Source organism: Triticum dicoccoides, chromosome 4A (genome assembly GCF_002162155.2).
Source record: "Triticum dicoccoides isolate Atlit2015 ecotype Zavitan chromosome 4A, WEW_v2.0, whole genome shotgun sequence".
In the NCBI taxonomy this organism is placed as follows: Eukaryota; Viridiplantae; Streptophyta; class Magnoliopsida; order Poales; family Poaceae; genus Triticum; species Triticum dicoccoides.
Window position 1 is genome coordinate 38668401 of NC_041386.1, and position 21376 is coordinate 38689776.

At 48.2% G+C, this 21376-nt stretch overlaps 2 protein-coding genes across 4 annotated transcripts; one reads left to right on the forward strand and one right to left on the reverse strand.

Moving 5' to 3' along the window:
• Positions 1 to 9359: 9359 nt before the first annotated feature.
• LOC119284835 (calcium-transporting ATPase 10, plasma membrane-type-like) lies at positions 9360 to 16613 on the forward strand. Of its 3 annotated transcripts, none has more exons than XR_005139245.1 (8): positions 9360 to 9931; positions 11505 to 11559; positions 11645 to 13596; positions 13683 to 13841; positions 14138 to 14309; positions 14758 to 15056; positions 15389 to 15725; positions 16106 to 16613. XR_005139245.1 is itself a non-coding variant. In XM_037564003.1 (7 exons), the coding sequence occupies exons 1-7, from the start codon at positions 9755 to 9757 to the stop codon at positions 15635 to 15637; spliced, it is 3063 nt and encodes a 1020-aa protein (XP_037419900.1). In that variant the 5' UTR covers positions 9360 to 9754; the 3' UTR covers positions 15638 to 15985. The 3 variants fall into 3 exon arrangements, 1 of the variants encoding a protein (XP_037419900.1); XR_005139246.1 differs by having other exon boundaries at positions 16122 to 16613; XM_037564003.1 differs by lacking the exon at positions 16106 to 16613 and having other exon boundaries at positions 15389 to 15985.
• Positions 16614 to 18681: 2068 nt separating this feature from the next.
• LOC119284836 (cyclin-D5-3-like) lies at positions 18682 to 21003 on the reverse strand. Its single transcript, XM_037564004.1, has 5 exons — positions 20380 to 21003; positions 20202 to 20288; positions 19779 to 20067; positions 19552 to 19694; positions 18682 to 19461 (listed from the first exon to the last, which is right to left on the reverse strand). Exons 1-5 carry the CDS (start codon positions 20674 to 20676, stop codon positions 19240 to 19242), a joined length of 1038 nt encoding a protein of 345 aa, XP_037419901.1. The 5' UTR covers positions 20677 to 21003; the 3' UTR covers positions 18682 to 19239.
• Positions 21004 to 21376: the final 373 nt, after the last annotated feature.

Here is a 21376-nt window from a genome sequence, read left to right on the forward strand (position 1 = left end):
AAAAGGTTTTCGACAAGTTCAAGGTGTTGACTACGATGGGAGTTTCTCACTCGTATCCATGCTTAAGTCTGTCCGAATCATGTTAGCAATTGCCACATTTTATGAAATCTGGCAAATGGATAAACAAAACTACATTCCTTAATGGATTTATTAAAGAAGAGTTGTATATGATGCAACAAGAAAGTTTTGTCAATCCTAAAGGTGCTAACAAAATATGCAAGCTCCAGCGATCCATCTATGGACTGGTGCAAGCATCTCGGAGTTGGAATATACGCTTTGATAAGTTGATCAAAGCATATAGTTTTATACAAACTTGCAGTGAAGCCTGTATTTACAAGAAAGTGAGTGGGAGCACTACAACATTTCTGATAAGTATGTGTGAATGGCATATTGTTGATCGGAGATAATGTAGAATTATTCTGCAAAGCATAAAGGAGTGTTTGAAAGGAGTTTTTCAAAGAAAGACTTCGGTGAAGCTGCTTACATATTGAGCATCAACATCTATAGAGATAGATCAAGACGCTTGATAAGTTTTTCAATGAGTACATACCTTGACAAGATTTTGAAATAGTTCAAAATGGAACAGTCAAAGAAAGAGTTCTTGCCTGTGTTACAAGGTGTGAAACTGCGTAAGACTCAAAGCCATAGTCATTCCCTATGCCTCAGTCATAGGTTCTATAAAGTATGCCATGCTGTATACCAGATCTATTGTATGCCCTACCACTGATTTGGCAAGGGAGTACAATAGTGATCTAGGAGTAGATCACTGGACAGCGGTCAAAATTATCCTTAGTGGAATAAGGATATGTTTCTCGATTATGGAGGTGACAAAAAGGTTCGTCGTAAAGGGTTACATTGATGCAAATTTTGACACTGATCCAGATGACTCTAAATCTCAATCTGGATACATATTGAAAGTGGGAGCAATTAGTTAGAGTAGCTCCGTGCAGAGCATTGTTGACATAGAAATTTGCAAAATACTTACGGATATGAATGTGGCGGACCCGTTGACTAAACTTCTCTCACAAGAAAAACATGATCACACCTTAGTACTCTTTGGGTGTTAATCACATAGCGATGTGAACTAGATTATTGACTCTAGTAAACCCTTTGGGTGTTGGTCACATGTCCATGTGAACTATGGGTGTTAATCACATGGTGATGTGAACTATTGGTATTAAATCACATGGCGGTGTGAACTAGATTATTGACTCTAGTGCAAGTGGGAGACTGAAGGAAATATGCCCTAGAGGCAATAATAAAGTTATTATTTATTTCCTTATATCATGATAAATGTTTATTATTCATGCTAGAATTGTATTAACCGGAAACATAATACATGTGTGAATATATAGACAAACAGAGTGTCACTAGTATGCCTCTACTTGACTAGCTCGTTGATCAAAGATGGTTATGTTTCCTAACCATAGACATGAGTTATCATTTGATTAACAGAATCACATCATTAGGAGAATGATGTGATTGACTTGACCCATTCCGTTAGCATAGCACTTGATCGTTTAGTTTGTTGCTATTGCTTTCTTCATGACTTATACATGTTCCTATGACTATGAGATTATGCAATTCCCGTTTACCGGAGGAACACTTTGTGTGCTACCAAACATCACAACGTAACTGGATGATTATAAAGGTGCTCTACAGGTGTCTTCGAAGGTACTTGTTGGGTTGGCGTATTTCGAGATTAGGATTTGTCACTCCGATTGTCGGAGAGGTATCTCCGGGCCCTCTCGGTAATGCACATCACTTAAGCCTTGCAAGCATTACAACTAATGAGTTAGTTGCAGAATGATGTATTACAAAACGAGTAAAGAGACTTACCGATAACGAGATTGAACTAGGTATTGAGATACCGACGATCGAATCTCGGGCAAGTAACATACCGATGACAAAGGGAACAACGTATGTAGTTATGTGGTCCGACCGATAAAGATCTTCGTAGAATATGTGGGAGCCAATATGAGCATCCAAGTTCCGCTATTGGTTATTGACCGGAGACGTGTCTCGGTCATGTCTACATAGTTCTCGAACCCGTAGGGTCCGCACGCTTAACATTTCGATGACAGTTATAGTATGAGTTTATATGTTTTGATGTACCGAAGGTTGTTCGGAGTCCCGGATGTGATCACAGACATGACGAGGAGTCTCGAAATGGTGGAGACATGAATATTGATATATTGGAAGCCTATGTTTGGGTATCGGAAGTGTTCCGGGTGAAATCGGGATTTTTCCGGAGTACCGGGAGGTTACCAGAACCCCTCGGGAGGTTAATGGGCCTTAGTGGGCCTTTACGGTGAAGAGGAGTGGCGGCCACGGCTGGGTCGCACGCCCCTCCCCCTAGTCTGAATAGGACAAGGAGAGGGGGGTGGCGCCCCCCTTCCTTCCTCTCTCCCTCCTCTTTCCCCCTCCCAAGTCCTAATCCAACTAGGAAAGGGGGGAGTCCTACTCCCGGTGGGAGTAGGACTCCTCCTGGCGCGCCCTCTCTCCTGGCCGGCCGCACCCCCTTGCTCCTTTATATACGGGGGCCGGGGGGCACCCTAGAGACACAACAATTGATCAGTTGGTCTTTTAGCCGTGTGCGGTACCCCCTCCATCATAGTCCACCTTGATAATACTGTAGCGGTGCTTAGGCGAAGCCCTGCGTTGGTAGAACATCATCATCGTCACCACGCTGTCATGCTGACTAAACTCTCCCTCAACACTCGACTGGATCGGAGTTCGAGGGACGTCATCAGGCTGAATGTGTGCAGAACTCGGAGGTGCCGTGCGTTCGGTACTTGATCGGTCGGATCTTGAAGACGTACGACTACATCAACCGCGTTGTGCTAACGCTTCCGCTTTCGGTCTATGAGGGTACGTGGACAACACTCTCCCCTCTCGTTGCTATGCATCACCATGATCTTGCGCGTGCCTAGGAATTTTTTTGAAATTACTACATTCCCCAACAGGTACAAATGATCGAAAATAGTCTTGCGCATTCGAGAACGCGGCGAAATGGTCAGCAACAGTGCATCCGGGACAAAGTAGTCGGTCATCAATGTCAAATGGCCATGCGCACTGTTGCGGTTGAGCACTCGATGACCCTTGATCGAGCCCTTGAAATTGAGAACATGTTCCTCCGCACTTTCCGCGTCTTCAAGGACCGCCTGCATCATCGCCATCCCATCAGAGTACTCCTCCTTGTCCGACGAACCGTCCGACGACTCAACATAGTGCTCGTATATGTACTACAAATCGGAATACATTGCTAGAAATAAGAAAGGAAACTGCTTTTAGCTCCGGCGATTCATCCAATAGTTGCCGAGCATGGTGAGTATAACTGTAGCGGATGGTACATGGCAGAGCCATCAGAGGATAGGGGTCACGGAGCAGTAGCAGGGTGGAGCCCTGCTAGAGCGTTGGAGGTGATGAGGACGTAGAGTTCCGGCAGGGGTGTGGCGTGGCGATCGGGGTGGTGGAGCGGCGACGAAGGCAAAAGAGAAAGTGGGGAGAAGAGAAAATGGGGAGGATGGAAGCATGGGGTTCGGGAAGGGTTTTGGGTGGGCCAGGGGTGTCAGAATCCCACGTGTCTGGTGTCCGGACTCCCGCAAAGCTCCCTCACTTTTGTCTCCGATTTACGGGAGAAAACGCGTCTGAACTGTGCCGCGGACCAATACAAGACTGCGTTGGATGGCTTCCATGGTCCAGACAGCGCGGTCCGGACGCATGCGGGCGGTTTGCCGGTCCGCCTTGGAAATGCCCTAATGGGGAAGTTCTTATGAGATGCAGTGCAAATAAATTTACATTTATTCTAAAAGGAGGATGACCCTCGGCCTGTTCATCAGGGCGATGCACACAACCATTTTATCAATTATTCACCTAGACCTTACATAGAATATATCGATAAATCTGAAGTCACCTTCTTTGACAATAACAGTTGCTACTCCTATGAAGTGATAAAGGGGGTGCACATGACTAGGGTCGCCTGCCCTAACCTTGCACCAACACCGAACATCAAAACCGAGGCCCCAACCAAGCCGTTCAACAGTGGGTCGAGAGCACAAATCGGTCCAGTGTACTCTTAGGGGCACCACATGCGCACACTTCACAGGCCGCCGCCACCATCTTCCCTTGATCCCTCTTCAGAACTAGTATCAATGTATTGACCTTGCCAGGCCTGTTGTCGACGTCGCCATGATGCCAAACAATGCCACCTCCCTATGTGCGTCGATCACCACGCATTCATCATCGAGACCCTGTGACGTCACGCTGCCGGGACTCCATGTTAGGCGTCACAAGCAACGTCGTTCCACCGATGAAACCGTCCACTGGTCCCTCAAGCTGAGGAACACCTCCAAGAATGATGTCCCCACGGGAGGAACAACACATGAGCGCTGCCATAGTCCGATGAACTGGTCATGGGTTTCCCCCGGAGGTAGAGCAAGGAAGTGGGAGCTTCACCTCGATGATGCCTTCAAGAAGGAAACGACGCCAAGGGTGTCGCCATCACTGGCTCCGACCACCGGCTGAAGACAAGGTCTTCACCCGGATCTGCCCCACGAGATTCCAACCGACATCGTGTGCACTGATTAAGACCACTTTCAAAGCCCCAGATCTTGCTGCACAGATCCGACGACTACCCACAGCAGCATTGCCACCGCGGAATCCCTGACATCCCGGCCATTGTTGGCGAACGCCACTACTGGAGCCTAAGGACGGGCTGCCACCCCAACTCTCCAAACCGCGAGATTGCCGAGAAGGATCCCGGTCCTGCTCGTCATAGTCGATGATCCGAACCAGCCGGAGCCAAAGCCACAAGATCGTTGGTACAACTCCGCTTGGACATGGCACCACCACACCATGCTGTCAAGGACCGCCTGAGCTTCACCGAGCGTCACCGCCTCGGGATCTAGGATGAACGTCACTGCCACCACTAGCCATGTCCAGCCACACTCTCCTACCTTTGATCGAAGCCCACCACCAGCACACCAAGCGCCGGCCGGAGGGCCGCGCCCATGCTGCCCGTGGATTCGGGAGAGGGAGGAGAGGCCCTCAGTCGCCGCAGTCACACGAACGGGCTTTGCCCGATGCCGACCACCGACGGCTACGGAGGGAGGGGGTCGCTGTCGTCGGAGGTTGAGGCCTCCATTGTCGCCCTCGAGGGGGCGACGCAAGAGGATAGCAGGTCACGAGATGGAGATAATTTACATAATAATAATTTAGGTTTTACAAAGTTGTAGTAAGCATGCATCAATTAATTTGGATCAGAGGGAGTAATAATAATTTCTCCAAGTCAAAATATGTCGACAGAAAAGCTCAACGAATTGGGTAAAAATTTGCATGCCGAAAGTTCAGACGGAGTCTAGTACGTTTGAAAGTATCACAAAGTTGCAAATCAAACAAATTCTTCACAAGTTTATGCCATCATTCTCAGGCTAGGAATTAGGGCATCTCCGACACACACTGTATTTGTTTATGGATTGGTCTGGACTGGTCCGCGTACAGTGTTATGGGAGATGGTCATCCAACTTTGTCTCCTAGACGTCTGTTCCTAAAAAAAATTAAGTCTGCGAGCTCAAAATAATAGTGTATCAAATCTTTGATTAGTGAAAATATTCAAATGCGACAGTAATTCTAACTCTAATTTTACAATCTAACTAAGTTTTCAAATATATAGTCCAACTTAAACTCAAGTCGCACATATGTCCGAATTGTCCCCTAAATGTCCGTCTCTATTTTTTCTAAGTCCACGAGCTCAAAATAATAGCATATAAAATATTTGATTAGTGAAAATATTCAAATGCGCCAATAGTTCTAATTCAAATATTACAATCCGACTAAAATTTAAAATAAATAGTCAACTTGAATTCAACTCGTACATATGTTCTAATCGTCCCCTTTAACCGCCCACAGATGCTCAATCAAATATTCCTCCAGCTGCTCATGAGTAGCTCGATGTTGAATTTGTTGCTGCATTTGAACAAACTCATCAAACGTGGCTGGATTCTGATCTAGAAATTGTATAGGATCATTCATGTACTCAAATTTCAGACTCTAGCAACATCTAGACTCTAGGAACATCTTCATCCTCATTCTCCACGGTCATGTTGCGCATGATCATATAACATGTCATCACCTCCCATAAGGTCTTCGGATCTCAATGTTTTGCGGATCCACGAGCACCTAAACATGCTTGGAGCACTTCAAATGCCCTCTCCACATTGTTTCTAGTTCCTTCTTACCTTTGGGCAAACTGAGATCTTTCTGACCAACTGACCCAGAGACGGTCATCACGAAGGTAGCCCACGGAGGATAGATACCGTCAACTAGATAGTGGCCCATGCGTTGTAATGATTTCTATTGATAGTATAGTTGCAAGGAGGAGCTTACTTTTCAGTCAACCTAGCAAACAATGTAGCCTACTGCAGTACATTGATGTCATTATGAGACCGGAGCATGCCAAAAAAAGCTTTGGGGCAGTTCTTTCATTTTCAGTGCATGGAATCACATGATATCTGAGCAAATCTGGCCACCCTCTTTCTTCGGGCATTGCCCAGAGACTCTTGATGTCTGTGACAGTTGGTTCCCTCAAGTACTAAGGTCAAACACCTCGACCATTGCAGTAGCAAATCTAACCATGGCGTCTCTGCATGTACTCTCATACATCTGGAGGTACTTGTCCTACGAATCTACGGCCGTGCCATATGCAAGTATCTGAAATGCAGTCGTGCACTTATAGTAATCAAAGAATCCAATCCTTTCTACGACATCCTTGTTCAAGATGAAGTAGCCATCGTAGGACAGGGTGCAATTGTAGAGGTGATCGAAGACATTTATTTGCCCGAAAGCGCTGACAAAAATTGTCCGCGAATAGGGCATTGGGGACAAAGTAGTCGTCCACATTGTCAAATGCCTTACGATTCAGCACTCGATGAACCTTGGTCGATCCCTTGAAAGTAAGAGCATGCTCTTCCTTACGTTAGCGCCTACAATGACCGCCTGCATCATCGCCCTTTCATCCGCATAATTCTCCACGTGGGACAACTCAACACAGTGCTCGTACATGTACTCCATGCCCGAATCCATTGCTTCACAGAAGGGACACAAATATTATCACCGCCATTTTACCAAACACTTGTCAGGCATAGTGACCCCCCATAGGGGCGGATGGTACCTGCGGTGGACGGACGAGAGGTGTGGACCAGTGGCGTGGCTATCTAGTGGAGTGACGGAGGCGGTGGAGGTCCGGAAATGGATTATCGGGGGGCTAGGGCGGTAGAGTGGCGACGTCGGCAAGGGAGGAAGAAGATGTCGAGAAGGAGGGAACAAATGGAGACGTGGGGTCCATGTGTGGTTTTTGGTGGGTTGGGGTGTCGGAGTCCCACGTGATGACGGTCCATACTCCCACAAAGCCCCTTTAGCTTGCTTCCGTTTTTTCGGGAAAACGAACAAGGGGATTGGTCCATGGACCGATGCGGGGCGCTGTTGGATGGCAAACTGCGTCGGAACAATGCAATCCAGATGTATACGGGCGATTTAAAGGTCCACTTTGAGGATACCCCCAGTTTGTTTTTTTTACTTGGAACTAAAACACATGTGTTGTGCGACCACAAACGCCACCGAAGGCACTGTTTGAGTCTCCGCTCCTTTTCCGTCCCAGCCCGCGCACTCATGGCATCTTGAACGCCAAAACTTAAGCTGCTCATGAGTTGCTCGATGCCGAATTTGTTGATTTAATTGGACAAACCTATCAAATATGATTGAATTCTGACGTGGAAGTTGGATAAGATCACCCATGTTCTCAAATTCCAGACCCTCGATAGGATCTTCACCCTCATCCTCCATGATCATGTTGTGCATGGTAACACGACATGTCATCACCTCCTACAAGGTCTCTGGATCCCATATTTTTGCAGTTCCTCAAACAACTGCAAAACAGACTTGGGGTACTCGAAATGCCCTATCCACATCATTTCTAGCTTCTTCTCGTCCTTTGGCAAAGTGAGCTTTTTCCTGACCGACTAACACAGAGATGGTCTCGACGAAAGTCACCCATAGAGGGTAGATACTGTCAACCAGGTACTAGCCACGTATTAGTCATGCCCATTGACAATATATTTGCACGGAGGAGTTTGTCCTTCTGTCAACCTAGCAAACAATGGAGACCGCTGCAATATATTGATGTCATTGCGAGAAACAGACATGCCAAAGAAAGATTGCCAAATCCAGAGGTCCTGTGATGCAACAGCTTCAAGAATGATGGTGAGCTTCTTAACATGGCCCTGATGTTGCCATTGTAGAGCATATGGGCAGTTCTTCCATCTGAAGTGCATGCAATCAAGAGATCCGATGACCATCCTCTTATTTCCGAGAGTGTCATGAGCCTTTCGGTGTCTGTAACAATTGGTTCTCTCAAGTACCAAGGTCCAGACACTCTGACTGCAATAGCAAATCTGACCATTGAGTCTTCGTACACGCTCTTAGACTTCCGGAGGTACTCGACCGATGAATTTGTGGCCATGGCATATGCAAGCATCCGCAGTGCAACCGTGCACCAGAGAATCCGGTTCTTCCTATGACATCCTTCTTCAAGATGAATTAGCATGGTAGGCCTGGACACCATTGCAAAGACCATCAAACACATTTCCCCGAATCTGAAAGGGTCGGCGAAAATTGTGTGCAAATAGGGCATATGGGTAAAGTAGTCGCCCATTAACATGAAATGCCCTTGTGCCCTGTTCCGATTCAACACTCGGTGACCATTGATCAATCCCTTGAAATTGAAGAAAATGCTCTTTCTGCACGCTCCGGGTCTCCAAGGACCGCCTGCATTATTGCCATTTCATCTGCATACTCATCCTTGTCGATCTTCGTTCGTCTGCGTTCATGTGTCCACGGGTTGGACCCATTCGATCTATGCTTTTCTTCATCGACGACGGTTGTTGCTCTCGTGTGGTCCTTTCGGGTCTTGACACGACTACTTCCTCACTATCTATGCTCTGTGGCTCGCTCCAGCGCTTGTTGCCCTTGTCAGGTAGTTTACGAACATGGATTTGATTTTTTTTAATCTCATGTTCTTTGTACTGTCACGATGTTTGATAAATAGACTGGACGCTTCTAGAAAAAATACAATCAAGGAGTTGTTAAATTTTCTCGCAAACAAAAAAAAAAGAAATTGTTAAATTGTTTGGTGAAAAGCAGAACTTGAAGAGCATGCGCGTGGACAGCACCGTCCCCGTCTCCCCTGCTTTCCCGTCCCACTCGCCGAACCCACCGTAAATTTCCCGCAACAATCATGGGCCAGACGCAGAGAGACAGACATGCAGCGTTCATCGGCCCGGAGACCCGTTCCGTTTGACCCCTGAATCCACGCTCCTTTCCCCAAACCAGAGCAAAGCAAGGAAGCACCACCCGCTTAATTCCCTTCCCCTCGCTCGCTCCCACACGTCGCGCCTCCCCTCTTCCTCCCTCGCTCGGATCCACCACCGCTCCTACCTAAAAAACTCGCCACCTTCCATGAAATCGGCCACCCCCAAGGACAGAATACCGCCACTTCCATGAAAGTATCGCACCGGAGTCGGACCCACGTACCCACGACGCGTCAACGACGGCCCCCCACGCGCTTCCTTCCCGGAAAATGCCGGTGCGAGGAGCCGCGTGCTAATATATAGGCACGGCGGAGCTGGTGGTGGTGGTGGGAGATCGGAGAGGGCTTCCTTGGTTGGTTTGACAGGGAGAGCAAGCAGGGACGCCCGCCATGGAGAGCTACCTCAACGAGAACTTCGGGGGCGTCAAGCCCAAGCACTCGTCCCACGAGGCGCTGGGCCGATGGCGCAAGGTCGTCGGCGTCGTCAAGAACCCCAAGCGCCGCTTCCGCTTCACCGCCAACCTCGGCAAGCGCTCCGAGGCCGCCGCCATGAAGCGGACCAACCAGGTACGCACGCACGCACATACATACGCCTCCCCGTCCTCGATTTCCATCTACGGTAGTAATTTCGCCGGAGAACCAAGAACTCTTTCTTTTTTATTTGCGAAAGGGAGAACCAAGAACTCTGGAACGGAGAATTAATTTTTGGTTGGAGAACCAAGAACTCTAGAAGAGAATCAATTTAATTCGCCCTTTTGCATCTCTCATGTATTGTTTTCTGTCGCGGTCGCTCGCGCCTGCCATTGTCAGGCGTTTCCCCCAACCTTTGGTTGGCACGCATAGAAAGCGCAGGCTGCACATGCCATAGTTGGTAGTAGAGCATATACCTTCTTATCAGAAAATTGTGATGCAGAGGTTCGTCCCAAAAAGCAAACATTAGTTAGGCCATGACACTAGACATCTGAGAGGGCAATGGCAAATAATATACACAGATCTTGATCTGCAATGCACCTATAGTTGTTCGACGCATCTGTTTGGAGCGAGTCTGTAATTATTATTCTGTGTTGTTTAGAGTGAAATTACATCACTGTCATTAATGCACGTATGTCAAAAGTTTCAGAATAGGCCTTGTTGTTAAGAAAATCAAGATACCGTATGTAGTAAAATATAACCAAAAGTTACTACTTTTCCTGCACTATATACTTTTGGATTTCTATGTAGTGTATCAAACTTGCCATAGTTGATTTTTGCCATTTGCTAGAACAATTATCAGATGAATGAAGTAGGCCTAGAGCCTTGTGAAAAACGCAGCATTGCGTGACGTGGATGCTTCTAGCGGATCTTTTTTGTTAAAAAAGGGAATCTCCATTATGGATTATTTTATTCTAGAAGAACACAATCCTATATTTTTGGTCTTCTCTGATGGTCTGACCACGGGTTGTCGTCTTTTTAAATACTAGATGATACTCCGCACGTTGTTGCGGGAATATTTGCAATACATTTCGATGATATGTGATTTCTATGGAACGTGAATAGTGATATTACGAAAACTAAAATTGCAAATCCATATGCTTTATTGTGTTTGATTAATGTATTGTAAAATATCTAATATATGTTTACATGTTGAGGTGGACATTTTCATGTGCATGAATGCATGTTGTGGTGGGCCTTTTGCCATGCATGTTGCTTGATGATGTGGCATGCTTGCATGTTGAGAGAAATATGTTAGTGGGGGCTAGCTATTTAGATATAGAAGATCTGGTGGAGTTGTTTTTTTGCTGCTGCAACTCCTGTGAATATAAAGTTATAAACCAACAAAGTTGCCCTTCAATAAACAAGTGGATTCTAGTTATAGCTGCTGCAACTGTCATTTCTCTCTGGTGCTTTTTACTACTCCCTCCGTTCCTAGATATAAAATGTTTTAGCTTTTCTCTATCTATTTTCTCAGATTCGCATGCATCTAGAAGCGTTTTAGTGTGTTTATTCACTCATTTTAATCCGTATGTAGTCCATATTGCAATATCTAAAACATCTTATAATTAGAAACGGAGGGAGTACATCTGTATGCCATGTTCAGCTTCAAGCAATCTGAGAACAGTTGTTATTCTTGAGACTGACTCCACACTAATACCTATTTCAGGAGAAGCTGCGTGTTGCTGTGCTTGTTTCAAAGGCTGCGCTTCAGTTCATCCATGGTATGATGATACCAGAGCGTACAATAATTATCCCTTTCCTTCTGGATTTCAACCAGTCAATCTTACCACCAACACAATTTCACAGGCCTCGCTCCCCAGAGCGAGTACACAGTCCCTGCTGCTGTCAAGGCAGCAGGCTATGGCATCTGTGCTGAGGAACTGAGCTCTGTTGTCGAGAGCCACGACATCAAGAAGTTGAAAGCACATGGCGGCACTGAGGGCCTCTTATCAAAGGTGTCTACCTCAGAGTCGGATGGCGTCAGCACATCCAAGGACAAGCTTGCATCCCGGCAGGAGATCTTTGGCATCAACAAATTCGCCGAGACGGAGGCCCGCAGCTTCTGGGTCTTTGTCTGGGAGGCGCTCCAGGACATGACACTCATGATCCTTGCTGCATGTGCCTTCTTCTCGCTTGTCGTCGGCATTGCCACCGAGGGGTGGCCCAAGGGCGCGCATGATGGCCTCGGCATCGTGGCTAGTATTCTTCTGGTTGTGTTTGTCACTGCGACAAGCGACTACCGGCAATCCCTGCAGTTCAAGGACCTTGACAAGGAGAAGAAGAAGATCACGGTGCAGGTCACCCGGAGTGGGTACCGGCAGAAGCTCTCGATATATGAGCTTCTCGTTGGTGACATTGTGCACCTTTCCATTGGTGATCAAGTACCAGCTGACGGTTTGTTCGTATCAGGATTCTCATTGCTGATTAATGAATCAAGCCTGACTGGGGAGAGTGAACCAGTTGCTGTCAATGCCGAGAACCCATTCCTTTTGTCAGGAACTAAAGTGCAGGATGGTTCTTGCAAGATGCTTGTGACAACAGTCGGCATGAGGACTCAATGGGGTAAACTCATGGCCACCCTCAGTGAAGGAGGGGATGATGAGACGCCATTGCAGGTCAAGCTGAACGGCGTTGCAACCATCATTGGCAAAATAGGCCTCGTCTTTGCTGTTGTCACATTTGCAGTGCTCACTGAAAGCCTGTTCCGACGCAAGATCATGGATGGGTCGTACTTGAGTTGGAGTGGAGATGATGCACTGGAGCTGCTTGAGTTCTTTGCTATTGCTGTTACCATTGTTGTCGTAGCAGTTCCTGAAGGCTTACCGCTCGCCGTGACCTTGAGCCTTGCTTTTGCCATGAAGAAGATGATGAATGACAAGGCACTTGTCCGACACCTGGCAGCCTGTGAGACCATGGGCTCAGCAACCTCCATTTGCAGCGACAAGACTGGCACACTCACAACGAATCACATGACTGTCGTCAAGGCTTGCATCTGTGGCAAAATTAAAGAAGTGGATAAATCTTCAAACACCAAGAGCTTATTCTCTGAGCTACCGGATTCTGTCATGACAATGCTCTCGCAGTCCATATTTAACAACACTGGTGGCGATGTTGTCATCAACCAGGATGGCAAACGCGAAATACTGGGCACACCAACAGAGACAGCAATTCTAGAGCTTGGCCTGTCACTCGGTGGAGATTTCCAGGCAGTGCGAAAAGCAACCACCCTCCTCAAAGTCGAGCCATTTAACTCAGCGAAGAAGAGAATGGGAGTGGTCATCCAGCTGCCAGGGGGCGCATTCCGTGCTCACTGCAAAGGTGCATCAGAGATCATATTGGCATCTTGCAGCAAGTACCTGAATGATCAAGGCAATGCCGTCCCCCTTGACAGTGCAACTATTGCTCACTTGAATGCCACGATCGAGAGCTTTGCAAATGAGGCACTTCGCACTCTGTGCCTTGCTTACATTGAAGTTGCACAAGGGTTCTCAGCTAATGATGCGATTCCTGAAGAGGGGTACACATGCATTGGCATTGTTGGGATTAAAGACCCAGTGCGCCCGGGTGTGAAGGAATCCGTCGCCATCTGCAGGTCAGCCGGTATTACTGTCAGGATGGTCACAGGCGACAACATTAACACAGCAAAGGCAATTGCCCGGGAATGTGGCATTCTGACTGAAGGTGGTCTTGCCATTGAAGGCCCAGATTTTAGAACTAAGAGTGCAGAAGAAATGTTCAAATTGATACCAAAGATACAGGTATGTTTACTGCTGTTGCCATTTATCTTGCCTATCATTTCTGGATTTCATTTGTCAACATACTGTTGTTATATGTATCATATCAGGTAATGGCTAGGTCTTCACCACTTGACAAGCACACCTTAGTGAAGAATCTCCGGACCACACATGAAGAAGTTGTTGCGGTGACTGGTGACGGGACAAATGATGCACCTGCACTTCATGAGGCTGATATTGGACTTGCGATGGGCATTGCTGGAACTGAGGTATTTTCACAGAGCAAAAATTATTAATATTATCTCTTGTATGGGGAAAAATAGTCATGTCAATTTAATATATAAAATACTATAAAATTCTTTGACATGCCTAGCTATGACTCATTGAGTGTCTTCCAATGTAATTACTACTACCTAGTAGTGTGTCAGCATGTTTATGATCTATCATTATGCCACTGCAGCATCTATAAGGCCTTGTACATCATGATTTGCACAGTCAATTACTTGTCCACTCAAGCCATTCCTTATTTAGTTCCAGTATGCCTCATTTTGCTATCTGTTTGAAGGTTGCGAAAGAGAGTGCCGATGTCATCATTCTTGATGACAACTTCTCCACCATAGTCACAGTTGCCAAATGGGGTCGATCTGTGTACATCAACATTCAGAAGTTTGTGCAGTTTCAACTGACAGTCAACGTGGTTGCCCTCGTTGTGAACTTCTCGTCAGCCTGCTTGACAGGTATACCTGAAACTTTGATGCGCTCATTTAAGCTGGCAATAACCTGTAAAGAAAGAACATAGGCTGATTTCTGTAAAAATTGAATAACCTTCAAGAACTGAACACTAAATCAGTTCATTTGATTAAAGGGAGGGGTTTTACCGCATCAGCTTGATTCTGTAAAAAATAAAATAACATTCTACAGTTGAATTCTAATCAGTCATTTTGTATGTTACCTTTAGTGCTGGTTCATGGTCCAATTATTATCATAAACCAACTCCTGATGGAACTAACTGCTACATGTTTTTTTCAAGTTTTTAACTCATAAATTGTGATACAAATATTCCTTTAAGACAGTATTAAGATAAGCTACACCTGGAAACTATATTAATGTAGCAAATTTTTAGTTCCATAGTTTATTTTGTGAGGTGCATTTCACTGTTTTTCATACTTCTACTTGTCAATTCAGGGAGTGCTCCCCTCACTGCTGTTCAGTTGCTGTGGGTCAATATGATCATGGACACACTCGGAGCATTGGCATTGGCCACAGAACCTCCAAACGATGAACTGATGAAGAGGACTCCCGTTGGAAGGAAAGGAAACTTCATTAGCAACATTATGTGGAGGAACATCATGGGACAGGCAATCTACCAGTTCTTTGTAATTTGGTATCTGCAGACCGAAGGAAAGACGTTGTTTGAACTTAAGGGTGATAATTCCGATCTAGTCCTGAACACGCTCATCTTCAATTGCTTTGTGTTCTGCCAGGTAAGTCGAAGTTTCTATTGCATTCATTTGATTTCTGCGAAAGAGTCTTTTAGGATTTCACTGTTCCCCGCTCCAATAATGCCATTTATTTATCAACCAGGCACTGGTTTCAGCAAAAATACTAAATACAAGAAATACAATGAATGCATCCTTATTAATAGGACTATAATGCTTCTCTGTCACTATCATAATATGGCAAACTATGAACACTTACCAAGGCAACAAAGTCTGACGACTTCATTACCAAATAATAATTTTGAATGAAAAAAAGAACCATACTAGTTTTTCTGGGTGACAGTGTGCGAAAATGAGCTGAAGTTTTCGTTATGCAGGTGTTCAACGAGGTGAGCTCCAGAGAGATGGAGAGGATAAATGTATTCAAAGGCATTCTAGACAACAACGTGTTTGTCGCGGTGCTCAGCAGCACGGTCGTATTCCAGATCATCATAGTACAGTTCCTTGGCGACTTTGCGAACACCACCCCTCTGTCGCTCAGGGAGTGGTTCTCCTGCATTGTCATCGGCTTCATAGGCATGCCCATCGCCGCGATAGTCAAGCTCTTCCCGGTGGGTTCTCAGTAGGAGACGCCAGCTAATTTGCAGTCAGGAACTGAAGTGAGGTGGTAGGACTACAGGCTGACGGCGATGCCAACGCAGTTTGGGCGCTGTGGTGAGCATAAGAAACTCTTCTTTCTGCTGTTATTAATCCGTTTTATTTATCTAGGTGAATTGAATCTATGGCCTTCTTTTTCTTTTGCATTTGATCTTTAGAGGATGAGCCAAGACTGTGGGCTCGATTCTTCAAAAGTGCTTTAATAGACCCTTGATAGTTATTTTTTCATGTTGTTTATGTTGGAACTTGAAATTGTATATGCATCATTTGATATAAGCTTGCACCAACCTAAAGTACTTGAGACATCTGTTCCTTTTTGCCATCTTTGTGCCTGTTTGACGTCCAGTGCCAGAAATTTAGCTCCAATTTTTTTGATGAAAATCTCAATCATTCTTCTTGTCCGGTGTGACTGTCACTGAAGCGTGATTCTTTGGAAGTTGCCACTTTGACCAGGGATCTGTTGCAATCCAAATGCCACCGTCGTAAGCATTGAGCAGAACAGAACAGTGTGGGTGCTTGTGCAGCAGCATAGGGGGATTGGCGGTTAGCTTCTTTTGGCGCCCAGCCTTATCTCCGCATCACAGGCGATTGACACAGAGGCAGCTTGCTTCCATCACTGCTGTCGCCCGGCGCCCGTATCAAATGTTTTTGACCAGTCAAGGCAAGCATCGTGTGTACCACAACAACTCCTACTGCCGCACAAGCACAAGCACAAGGCGGCAGGAAGCAGCGGCCACTTGGGATAGATAAAATTCCAACAGCGTCAGCCAATAGCTGCCGACCTGTTTTTTTTTTTTGTGTGTGTGTGTTTTACCGGCTGCCAGCCAGGCACAAGACAGCCGAGCAAAGGCAGTAAGGGCAACTCCAGCGCACGACCTCAAACGGACGTCCGTTTGACTCGGATTCTATTCGTTTGGGGTGGGCAATGAGGTCGTGTCTGAACCATTTCTGGGATGCGGTGGCCGTGCGTCCAATGCATGGACGCATTCTGTCCGTCTCCCTTTTTAAACCTAAATTTTAGAATAAACCACGTCCTAGTTCATGCCAGCGGCCCTAGTTCACGCCGGCAACACAACCGTCTCCACGTCCTCTCGACAACACAGCCAGCGGCCGACAATAGAGCCAGCCTACAAAATGAATAGTTTTTTCATCGGCAACACGGCCAACCTCCGAAATGAATAGGTTTCTCGCCGGCACACAGCCAGCGGCCGATGTAACCGTGCCAGTGTAACGCCCTTGATGCGGCTATATCTCCCACGTGTCGAAGCACGACTTAGAGGCATAACCGCATTGAAAGCAATGTCGCAAGTGAGGTAATCTTCACACAACTCATGTAATACATAAGGGAAAGAGATACATAGATGGCTTACAATCGCCACTTCACACAATACATGAGTAAAGCATTACATCATTCAAATACAATCAAGGTCCGACTACGGAACCAAAATAAAAGAAGAACCCCAAATGCGACACGGTCCCCGATCGACCCCAACTGGGCTCCACTACCGATCAACTAGTACGAAACAACACAAAGGACAAGATCTTCATCGAGCTCCTCCTTGAGCTTGGTTGCGTCATCTGCACGGTTACATCGGCACCTGCAAGCTGGTTTTGAAAGTATCTGTGAGCCACGGGGACTCAACAATCTCGCACCCTCGCGATCAAGACTGTTTAAGCTTATGGGTAAGATAACGGTATGAGGTGGAGCTGCAGCAAGCGACTAGCATATATGGTGGCTAACATACGCAAATGAGAGCGAGAAGAGAAGGCAAAGCACGGTCGATAAAAGTATGATCAAGAAGTGATCCTAGAACAACCTACGTCAAGCATAACTCCAACACCGTGTTCACTTCCCGGACTCCGCCGGAAAGAGACCATCACGGTTACACACGCGGTTGATGCATTTTAATTAAGGTCAACTTCAGGTTTTCTACAACCGGACGTTAACAAATTCCCATCTGCCCATAACCACGGGCACGGCTTTCGAAAGTTCAAATCCCCGCAGGGGTGTCCCAACTTAGCCCATCACAAGCTCTCACGGTCAACGAAGGATATTCCTTCTAGCGGGAAGACCCGATCAAACTCGGAATCCCGGTTACAAGACATCCTCGACAATGGTAAAACAAGTCCAGCAAGACCACCCGCTGTGCCGACAAATCCCGATAGGAGCTGCACATATCTCATTCTCAGAGCCAACGTAACCCAAGTTGCCAAGGGACGGCCCTGCACGGTGCTCTGGCTTGGGCCAACACTTAGACAAGCACTGACCCGGGGGTTTAAAATAAAGATGACCCTCGGGATGCGCGACTCCCAAGGGAAAAAAGCTAGGTGGCAAATGGTAAAACCAAGGTTGGGCCTTGCTGGAGGAGTTTTATTCAAGACGAACTGTCAAGGGGTTCCCATTATAACCCAACCGCGTAAGGAACACAAAATCCGAGAACATAACACCGATATGCCGAAAACTAGGGCGGCAAGAGTGGAACAAAACACCAGGCATAAGGCCGAGCCTTCCACCCTTTACCAAATATATAGATGCATTAATTAAATAAGATATATTGTGATATCCCAACAAGTAAAACATGTTCCAACAAGGAACAACATCTCCATGTTCCAACAAGGAACAAACTTCAATCTTCACCTGCAACTAACAACGCTATAAGAGGGGCTGAGCAAAGCGGTAACATAGCCAATCAACGGTTTGTTAGGACAAGGTGGGTTAGAGGCTTGGCTCAACAATATAGGAGGCATGAAGTAAGTGGTAGGTATCACAGCATAGGCATAGCAAAAGAGCGAGCAACTAGCAAGCGAGGGCACAGTTGCTTTCACCCGTAAATGACAGCGAGACACAACACCCAACCGCCCACCCCCACTGCTCAAGCAACAAGTGCGCACGGGGCTAGCAGATGAGGGGAGGGCACACTCTGTTTCGGCATCTCAAGAGCGTGGCATGGCAATGGCAATGAGCCAAAATCAACAGAGAGCAAACCCGAACAACCAGGCCATCATCATCATCTGAATGAATGAACATCGGCTTAACTGTTGCTGTATTATTTGCCACTGCTCACTGATGGAGTGCCCAGATGAGGACGGGAAGAGAGGACAGGTCCAGCTAGCTCCCATACCATCCACGCACACACACATACGCAAAGGAAGGAAAAAAATGGCTCCCCCCACTCATGCTGCCTAGGCTTTGTTGCTCTCTCTCTTCTTTTCTTTTCACCTCACTTTGAGCTGAGCTGAGCTGAGCTGAGAGCTCTTTGCAGCTGGGTGCTACTGCTGCTGCGTGGCCTTTCTCTCTGCCTCTCTCTATCGTCTTTACAGTGCCCTTTTAAGCCTGGGACGGGAAAGATCTCCTGAAAACCGAAATCTTTCCGATCCTAACTTACCAATCAGCTGCAATAATAGCTGCAATAATTGCACAATCACAAGAATCAAGTCCTGCCCCCTATTTAGCCACCGCCACCACCACCAAAATCACTGCTCGAGCTAATGAAAAAAAGGGCTAAGGCCAGGGGGGCGACAGAAATCAGCAGCGAGCTGAACTCCGGCCAAAACATCCATCCAGCTCCTCCTACTGGCGCTGAGGCTGAGGCGAATGCACCCGTCTCCTCTTATTGTTGTCCGCCGAGGCGGTGGCAATGGCGTTATTGTCGTCGGCCATGGCGACGGAGGTGCCCGGGCTGCCGGCGGGGGCGGCCGCGGAGACGCCGGAGGAAGCCGCCACCTCCCTGCCCGACTGCGTGGACCTGTCCTCCTCCTGGATCATCAGGCTGTAGCAGGAATACACATGCTCCTGTGCCACGGAGGAGAGCATTTACTCATCATTGCCCCTTTTCACCAACAGATTTCCAAAAAGGGCGGGGCTATTATGATGGGGGCTTACCGTGTGTAATTGCTGCCATGATGAGCCCAGGATCGCCTTGAGCTCCTCCTCTAGGCTCGGGCCCGTCCCCTCACTGCCGCCGCGCGCGGCCAGGATGGACGCCAGCGCCATCGTCGACGGCTGGTACTCCACCGAGCTCATCGCTGCGGGCACACGCACACGAGAGCTCTTGTTAGTATGATCCGATTCGACCCGGTGGATTAATGGAATGGAACCTTTGGTCTGACCTTTGATGGAGGCGAAGATGCACTTGACGGCGCGCAGGACGATGGCGCTGCGCTCGTCGTGCCGGAACCTGGCCGCGAAGCAGCTCAGGTAGGGGAACGGGGTGGCGGCGATCATCCGCCAGTTGAGCGTGCCGAGGACGAGCAGCTCCATGCGCAGGATGGAGGCGCTGTCGAAGTCGTACTCGTCCGGCCGGAACTCCGGCAGCCGCGGCACCCGGTGCTCCTCCACCTTGGCCGCCAGCGACAGGCAGGCCACCGAGAGCAGCTGCAGGGCCCACTCCTTCCCCCGCTGGATCCCCCGAAAACGGCAATGCGGAGGTCAGGCATTACATCGAACACTCGGCGGCGCGGCATTACAGAACAGAGCAGAGCAGAGGAGGAAGGCAATGGCGGCGCAGGGTGATTAATTATTACAGTACGTACATCGACTCGCCGCTGCGCCAGGAACCGATCGAGGTACGTCACCGCGACGTACGCCGTCTTCCCGCTGAAGAGGAACCTCGCGTTCGTCTGCCAACAAGCACGCATATGGAAACCAGTGAACAAAGATCCGGTTTTGCACGACAAATTTCGCCTGGGAAAAGACGGCGCGAGGCAGCACCTTGACAATCCAGTCGACGCACGCGGCGCGCGCGGCCTTGGTCCACTCGTCCAGCTCCTCGCCGCACGCGCCGCCGCCGCCGCCAGCGCCGGCGCCCTCCTTGGAGAGCATGAGCGCGGCGTACTCGTCGTCGCGGTCGAGGAGCAGGAGCCCGTCGGCGGCGGCGAGGCGCGAGTCCGCCAGGCCGCCGGCGGGGCTGTCGTCGTCGTCGAGGAAGAGGTCGTTGCCGTCCTCGAGGCAGATGAGCGTGGAGGTGGGCGTGGCGGGGGCGGCTGCGGAGGTGGACGCGTCCCCCATTGGTCTGACCGGCCGGCGAATCGGTCACAGGACCCCGTCCCCGTGCATGCGCGGGGGAAAAGGAAAGAAAAGGCGAGGAAAAGGATCTAGCGGCGGCGGAAGGGAAGGAGGCGCGCGGCGCGGCGGATGAGTTGGGAGGAGGAGGCGGAACAGAAAGGAGAAAAGGATTCCTTCCTAGCTCGCCCCGCCCGCGCGCGGCGAAAGGGGAGACAAATCTGCAGTTAGGGAGACGGATTGGAGAGAGAGAGACGGGGAGAGAGATGGAGAGGGAGAAATGGATGGGAAGTTGAGGCGTAGGTGGCGTGGCGCGTGGGCTGTGGGAAGGCTCGACTGGACGACGGATGCGCCAGCGGTGGTGGCGGAAAGGGTTTAGCACCAGCCGACGAGACACGAGAGGCGTGGTCCGCCGGTCCTGCTGCCTGGACGGACCAGTTGGGGGTTGTACCTACGCATCGTCTACGTGCATACTGGCTACGCTCTTTGTGACCGGATCTTGAACGTAGGTGAGCATGGCTGCATGCATGCCGTATTCCTGAGGAGCGATCCTGCGTTTTTATACCGGCTTTAACCCATGATGATGCCGGTTTTCGTGCATGAGGTTGTGTGTATCTGTATCTTGTGTTTCTTTAGTGCTGTTATAATACATATTAATAAATTCATTAATGGATGCATGTTTATGGTAAATATAGACTCACTACTC

Coding starts and splice junctions, on each gene's coding strand:
- LOC119284835 (XM_037564003.1), top strand. CDS start 9,755: ATGGAGAGCTACCTCAACGAGAACTTCGGGGGCGTCAAGCCCAAGCAC. Junction 9,932..11,504: donor CCATGAAGCGGACCAACCAG/GTACGCACGCAC, acceptor TACCTATTTCAG/GAGAAGCTGCGTGTTGCTGT. Junction 13,842..14,137: donor TGGGCATTGCTGGAACTGAG/GTATTTTCACAG, acceptor ATCTGTTTGAAG/GTTGCGAAAGAGAGTGCCGA.
- LOC119284836 (XM_037564004.1), bottom strand. CDS start 20,676: ATGGGGGACGCGTCCACCTCCGCAGCCGCCCCCGCCACGCCCACCTCC. Junction 19,695..19,778: donor CATCTTCGCCTCCATCAAAG/GTCAGACCAAAG, acceptor GTGTGCCCGCAG/CGATGAGCTCGGTGGAGTAC. Junction 19,462..19,551: donor CATGGCAGCAATTACACACG/GTAAGCCCCCAT, acceptor TCCGTGGCACAG/GAGCATGTGTATTCCTGCTA.